General features: G+C 40.7%; 1 protein-coding gene across 1 annotated transcript; it reads right to left on the minus strand.

Moving 5' to 3' along the window:
* Positions 1–643: 643 nt before the first annotated feature.
* On the minus strand, positions 644–6122 carry LOC109857798 (homeobox protein engrailed-1a-like). The gene is made up of 2 exons (XM_020434495.1): positions 4825–6122; positions 644–2102 (listed from the first exon to the last, which is right to left on the minus strand). The coding sequence occupies exons 1-2, from the start codon at positions 5510–5512 to the stop codon at positions 1756–1758; spliced, it is 1035 nt and encodes a 344-aa protein (XP_020290084.1). The 5' UTR covers positions 5513–6122; the 3' UTR covers positions 644–1755.
* Between the last annotated feature and the right edge of the window lie 1385 nt (positions 6123–7507).

Raw genomic sequence — 7507 nt, forward strand, 5'->3', positions numbered from 1 at the left:
AAATCTCAATAATCCCATCGTGTTAAAGAAAACAAAGTCAATCTCTGAGTAGTGAGAGATCGTGTGTCACATCGGCCAGACTTCCACTTGAGAATCTCGTCGTTACGTCCTCCGGTCGCGCTCGAGATACCCCGGACAGAGCTCGTTAGTTCGAGATCAATTAGCGCATCGTGACGCGCAGCCAAAATCGGGAGGGGGAAAAACTCGCTTTGAGAGTTTTCTCGGTGAAACAGAATACGCCTTTCCAAAACAAAAACAAAAAAAGAAAAACACGACTTTGTCGCGTGCGCAAAGAACATTAGAAACGTTGATGTGGCAACGATGCTAATTAGCGCAGGGATAATTGTACAGTTGAGTGCTCACACACCGCAAATGCAGCATCCCAGCGGAATAATTGCTGAACGTTTAATTGGTAATCGAGCTATTACGTCGTTTATTGCATTTAAATGTCTGTTGACTCACATGCAAACGTGATACTCGTAGGAACGCGTTTCTATAGAAGTGATCACGTCGATCATCGTCTAATGTTATTATCGCGCGAGAAATATATATATATATATATATATTTCCCGATGTGATTAGACGACGTTGATTAGATTAATACTATATGAGTATGGGAGATAAGAAAAAGAAAAACATTGCGTGTGTAGAAGAAAGAAGTTTTCTTTGTTTACTTTTATAATCGGCAAAAACTGTAATAAGCAGAGATTACACGGAATAATATAATCACTTATTGCGGAAAACGCTGCAATGTATATACGCGCTTACATACGTGCTTTTTTTTATGGCAATCTATGATTTCTGTATAACGTATGTTTTCTATATCTAGTTTCGCGCATACGAGAAATATACAATGTAAGAGATCATTCCATCGTACAAGTAACCTGCCCTCCTCTCGACTAATCTTACACATATGCACACTCTATCGCTGTATTTACAGATTATGTACAACAAAATAAATAATTTAATTGAGAGGAGATTTTACAGAGATGGTATACGCGTTAGGTAAATCAAATAAATGTGCAAATCTCAGTCAACGCACGATATATTCTCGAAAAAAAAAAACAAGTTCGCGAATAAGTTTTTTTGCGATTGTACGCTAATAGTTCGGAAGTGCGTTACGTGACCAGATAAGAAAAGAATTACAACTTAATAATACCCTATAAGCAAGTACTTCTGTTTTCGAGATAGTAGTAATAAATAACGTTTATCGCATAATCTCTAGAAAAACTATTGAATAACATGAACACTAACACATCACTTAGCGTAGCTTTTTCACACGCGGACTTGTTTTTTCAACTAATCTACTAATTTGACCACAGAACCGATTGGGAAACAAAAGTTTACGCGATTCTCAACAAATACCTATAATTTTTCTTACACGCGTAAAATTACATCGATACAGGCATTCCTTCAATTTTGTTTTTACATATTATTAATATTTGCAAAGAATATAGATCGGCTTAATACGTATGTATCTGTCTAATTCTTAAATTTATATAACACACTTTGATTGCACTTAGGAAATTACATTCCGTTTCACACCTTCAGTCTTCAACTGTCGATCATCTGATGATGATAATTAAACTCGAAATCTTCTTATAAATAATATAACATTTAATTCTATCTTTATTATATCGCAGTGCTCAACACTAGCAACAAGTTTTTCTGAAAGACTACCACCGGGAGAGAATAGCGGAAGAAACACGTCTCAGTTTTCGACTCTTTATCGCTCCCACTTGAATTAACGCGAGTTTAATGATTTCTTCCGGTTACGATCTCCTCGCCGTCCTCGTCCACCGGCACGGTGGAATGATTGTAAAGACCTTGCGCCATCAATTGAAGAGCCAGAGGATTTTTCTGTCCGCTCGCCTTCTTGATCTTTGCCCGCTTGTTCTGAAACCAGATCTTGATCTGCGCCTCGTTTAGACCTAAATCTCTCGAGAGCTGCTGCCGTCTTCTCTCCGTCAAGTATCGATTCTCCGAGAATTCTCGCTTCAACCTGGCAAGCTGCTCCGCGCTGAATGCCGTTCTGGGTCTCTTCTCTTCCGGAGAGTTGTTCTTCCCGTTCTGCGAACGTTTCACTCTCCTTGTGCGCGGTCCTGAAAACGACAAAGAAACTTCGCATTAATCTTCATGCTTTGGCTTTTGTGACTTGGATTCGAGGCGTCGAGGGGGTACAGTGGGAGTATTATCGCGGGGAAAGTGGGCGTTCTCATCAATTTGTCCACCGTCGTGATTCAGCGTTCTCGCGACAACGACGACGAGAGCGCGAGGTGTATTCCGTTCGCTCGCTCACTCTCACACACACGCACTCTCTTTCTCTCTCTCTTTCTTCCTCTTGGGAGCAAGGACACTTGGGGATAACTATATCTGAGCAATCGCTTCGGAATTCAGCAAAGGCGGAAATAGTTTGACTAACGATCAAGCATGACACAGGCATACGATAAAATTTTTTCAAATATGCAAATTGCTATTTTATAGAATTCGTTGAATCTCGTCGAGTCCAGAGCTTCATCATCAGCTCGCGAATTAAATTTTCTTTATTTCGCTCGTGACCGATTGATTCGATTTATTTCATTTATGCAGATTTTAATTGACATCGCGAAGACACGAGGTTCAAGTAACGCGCGTGTTTTATTAGTTTTGCGATAACGAGCGGAACTTACTTGTGGCAAAGCGTGCATTTAAGTGCGATAAGCGAGTGCTACTATCACCGTTGTACCGCACCTCGTCGAAAGTAACGTTCATTGGCGAGGTCTTGGTCATTAGCATTACACGCTTTCGATTTTTGCTTAACTATGTAGATAACGAGACCGTGTAGTGTGTCGGAACACATCCGCGTGTTTGCATTTGCGCGCGGTGTGGTTATCGTCAATGTTATTATTATCATCTTCGAAGGAACCGTTAGAGTGTGCGCGCGATCATTTCAGCCGTTTACAATTTAAAGTACACGATATATGCAGTAATCATTATTGACAATATGTAAAGTGCATATAATTATCCTCTCATTACTACGTGGCTTTCGAGTCGCGCATTCTCGTTTATTTTTCGTACTCTCAAACCAGACGTATCAATTATTTTAAATCAAGATTCTTAATGTTGCCAATATTATTACTGCTTTAAAAACGCGGTATGTTAATTTTGGAAAGAAATTACAACCATGTTCTTTTTGCGTAATTGAAATTGGAATAATTACAAACAACGCGATACAACAATTGGATTAAATTATTTGAAGAAACGGTTGCGCAAAGAAGAGCGATTTACTAAGTGTAAAACAATTAAACCAATGCTGAATCCATTCTCGGAGATTGACGCTCCAGGACGATGAAGAAGCCCGCGTAAAAGTTAAGCGAGCGCTTCTCGGCAATTAGCAACGCGATTATCGGATCAAAACTCGCGGACCACCCCGATGCGCAGCGGTCTAGGAAATCACTGGCTGATACCCACCTGTGTGTGTATATGTGTTTGTATGAGAAAGAAAGAGAAAGAAGCAGAAGACAACGGAAGGAAACGATGAAGAAAGAGAGAGTGACAGAACCGTATGTGGGACACTGATTGCAGAGGGGTAGTACGCCAATGTAGGTCCTGCGCAATTAAGTTCTGCGAACGAGCACAGGTGGTATCGAACCTCGTACGTTAACCTCGCCTAGCTATTTGCAATTACACAGATATAACGTATTGGCTCGCAATCTCCTTTCGCGAACAACGTTCGAAAATTCTTCTTCTACAAAGATAATAATCTCGCGAGTGACGAGATAGATCATCAAGCATATATGTCAGCCGCACAACGTGTATAATTTATTTGTGGAGCGAACGATTATCCAATGAGAACGCGTAATTAGACACTCGAGAGGTAAAGATCGACGTCATTTGTCGGCAAAGGCGTCGCTCGGTAATCACGATTTGTCCGCGCGAGTTGCACGCTGTTGGCGCTGTTGGCGCGAGCGATTAATCATTTAAATAAGTTTATCGAATATACGAGCGCGAACGGTGTAATCGCGTATATACACACGTTTCGCGTATCATTAGGCATCGTGTTGTTCGGATGTCACGCCTCGTGCGAGTTCTTGTTTGATCGAATAAAGTCACCTGAAGAGAGAGACTGTGCGATTAGATTCGGAAGGGCTGAAAATATATGTAAAAAGTAACGATTAACCTAAGACCGTGGCTAATCGCGCGAAAACGCGCGGGACGACGTTTTTTTTCTCTGATCTGTAGCTTTCAGGTGCAAAATCCTGATGATAACATCGGATGTAAGTCACGTGTGTTTTGTTCACCCTCTGAATAGATTTTTAATTATCTTCGTGCGTCGCATATATAATTTTTCAAGCTCTTTGATAAGGAATTTTAATTAGCGCTTCGATCATGATTTTGTAACCGCATAGAGCGCATAAGTGAACAAAACATCTTGATAGACATTTCCGACATTATAACCACGCGAGTTCTTCTTGCATGTGCAAAGTTGAACGCAAGTCACGTACTGCGCTCAGAGAAAAATCTGATAAATTTCTAACTTGTTTGCTTTTTAACGTAGATTATTAGACGTTGCCAATGAAATAGAAAGCGCGAAATTGATAACCGTACGAAGCAACACGTTGCAAAACGGTCTAGAGTTAAAATCTATTTTTAGGCGCGATTTTTCTCGCTTTATTTTACTTTTATTATATATATATATATATACTTTATTATAAAAAATAACTAATTGCGTTTATACGCAAATTTTTTTTAACATATTATGAAAACTTTCTCTTAACATATTTCGAAAAAAGATGAGAAAACAAGATTATATTTTAAAAGAAAGATAATATTTTAAAATTTTACCTGAAGAAGGTCGATCTGAATATCTGGTGCAGTATACCCACGCGGGCCATAGACTTTGTTGACCACTAGTGCCGCTTTGTTGACCTGCCGAAGTGCTACCGGCACCAGCGGGTGTGCTGCTTTCATTGTTCAAAGAATCGCCGTTGACCGTGAATGAAGTCGAACATAAGGGAGGTGTGTTAGTAACGGAACTGTTGGTGGCCGTGCTCCTGGTGGATGCTAGGCTTTCTAAACTTCCGCTCCTGCTCAGTCCGTTGTGTCTTTGCACAGGTGACGCTACACTGCTGTGTGACGAGAAAGTGTCTCTTTCTCTGTGGATCGAATAATTCGTTGACGATGGTGAAGAGGGCGATAGTCGCGTGGACGACAGACTGAGATCGCGGGGAAGTGAAAGCGGACTGTGTTGCGGAGGCTGCACCGCAATATTGCCAATAAAACCGGACAGTGGAGATTGTTTCGCAGCTTTTGTGCTGAGAACAGCTTTGCGTCCAAAATCCGGTCTGAGAATGTCGACGACACTGAAAGCCGACAACCGAGGCTCTTGCTGGTGATCCGGCTGATGATCTTGATGCGCCACTACGTGACTCTCCGGCGATAGCATGCTGTGATGGAGATGAGAGTGGCTAGTGACACCCAATCGCATCGAAACACCGTACGCGGAATCCATAGTCACAAGAGCTACGCTCATTTTTTGTGTGAAAGTGTTTTCATTCAGTGAGACAAAGATGACGTTATTAGTGATGTTAATCCCTCGTGGCCATATTGAAAATGGAGCACATGTCCACTATCCACTGTTGTCAATAAAAGCTGTCTTTATCGAAATCAGTGTATCAATGATCTATCAGAGGCACGTATCAAATCTCTAAATCATTGACAACAAATGTAAGTCTTGCTAGTAAACACTACATTCACGTGTCACCAATATGTCGAATACATCGTTCATATCGTTATCTTCACCGCGAATCACGATCTTCGCGATAGCACGATCTCGTCTTGTTGTTGTACACTGTCCAATTAACTTTTGAAAATCGTTGAATCCATCGTGATCGTCTCGAACGATCATAACGTATCGTGAAAACGCTCTTAGAAATGTTCATGTGCCCGGTATATTAGTGGAGTGCTAATTATTGGCTCTTCTTTGGAGCCGCTCCAAAGCCAAGGACTCCTTCCCGGCTTTTCCCGTGGTTTCCGAGTACTCCGACGAGTGCTGTGACGGGTCTGACTGGCTGTCCATCCGTCGCTCAGTGATGTCTAAACTAGAGGACCCGGGGTCCCTACTTACCGCCTGTCCCTCCTCACCCCTGGTCCCTTCACTCCTCCTACGCCGCAGTCCGAAGTGCAGTGCACTAGACACCCTCGATTGTATCTCTATTAACTCTTCGGTCAAAAGCTCCGCCCACTGGCGTAAGGTGTACCGTACTCCCTTCCGCCTGTCGTCATCCCCACCTCCAATGGTACGGGTAGTAGGGGGCTACGCTTGTAAATTTCCTGCTGGATCAATGTTACGCTTTCCCTATTTGCGACGAGATTTGTTTCTCCACTTCTGTTTCTTTAACAAAGTTGGTCAACGATTAAACAAAAAGATTTACCTTTTTTTTTATTGATTATGCTTTAAATATTCCATTTTCAAATTAATGTTAAATATGCACAAGTTTTATATGTAGATATTAGAAAAACTGTTATTATATATATGTTGTAATGTGTTATTTATTTTTATATTATTAATTTAAGCACAAAAATGCATATGTGTTTATGTTAACGAAAAAATATTCAGTTTTTATAAAACCATAATATATGACTATTTTTGATATTAAAAGAAATCGTCAAATTTATCTACTTATTTATTATACAGTAAATTAAAAGATATGTATATAAAAAAATACACAACTACGTACATATCAAGTAATATAATATTTTATAAGATAAATAATAAGAAATTAAAGTAAACTTTTATTTACGAAACTCTTGTACAAAAATACACAAATTGAACTTTGCCACATTCTATATAAAATTTTGTTTACACAGATTTTCATGGTTCATTTAATATAGTTTATTCTGAATACACAGATATCCGCGCCACTGTGAACAATAATGAGGATACCCACTTCTCTCCGCCCCATTTGAGTTCTCCCCACTACGTAACCGGTTCTCGGATGTCGCCCACGTTCTTGCCCCTCCCTACTACGCCACGCCTACTCTACCATCCCTCCCATTGTGCTCTACCCACTACTCCATACTTTTGTTCCTCCCCACCGTGGCAGTGTTGTCGACCCGATCAGGTTGAAGCCGGCTAATTCGTTCTTTCAAGCCGAAGAGCGTTTTCTCTCTCTCTTCTCTCCCTTGTTCTCATCCCTTCATCTCAATACGACGTGGATTTTATCGTCGCCGTCGAAATCGCTTCATACAAAAATTTGCACGAACACCATCAGCCATGTGATCCTCTTTTATTCTCTTTTTTTTCTGGTCCCGACGGCTTTGCGACGGTTAACGAACAAATGTATTACTCACCCCACAGCAGATGCTGTTCTTCTCTTTGCTTCTTTTCCTCTCCCTCTCTCTCTCTCTCTCTCTCTCTCTCTCTCTCTTTCTTTCTCTCATTCTATATTATCTATGTATTTAGTTCTTTTCTTTTGCTTTTACATCTCATCGTGACTTATTCCTAGATCACTTTATCGTACTGATG

Source organism: Pseudomyrmex gracilis, unplaced genomic scaffold (genome assembly GCF_002006095.1).
Source record: "Pseudomyrmex gracilis isolate BER0280 unplaced genomic scaffold, ASM200609v1 scaffold_172, whole genome shotgun sequence".
Lineage (NCBI taxonomy): Eukaryota > Metazoa > Arthropoda > Insecta > Hymenoptera > Formicidae > Pseudomyrmex > Pseudomyrmex gracilis.

What these genes read in the sequence shown, in the direction of transcription:
- LOC109857798 (XM_020434495.1), bottom strand. Translation starts at nt 5,512, where the DNA reads ATGAGCGTAGCTCTTGTGACTATGGATTCCGCGTACGGTGTTTCGATG. An exon ending in TTCAGATCGACCTTCTTCAG is followed by an intron (nt 2,103 to 4,824) that starts GTAAAATTTTAA and finishes TGTCGTTTTCAG; the next exon opens with GACCGCGCACAAGGAGAGTG.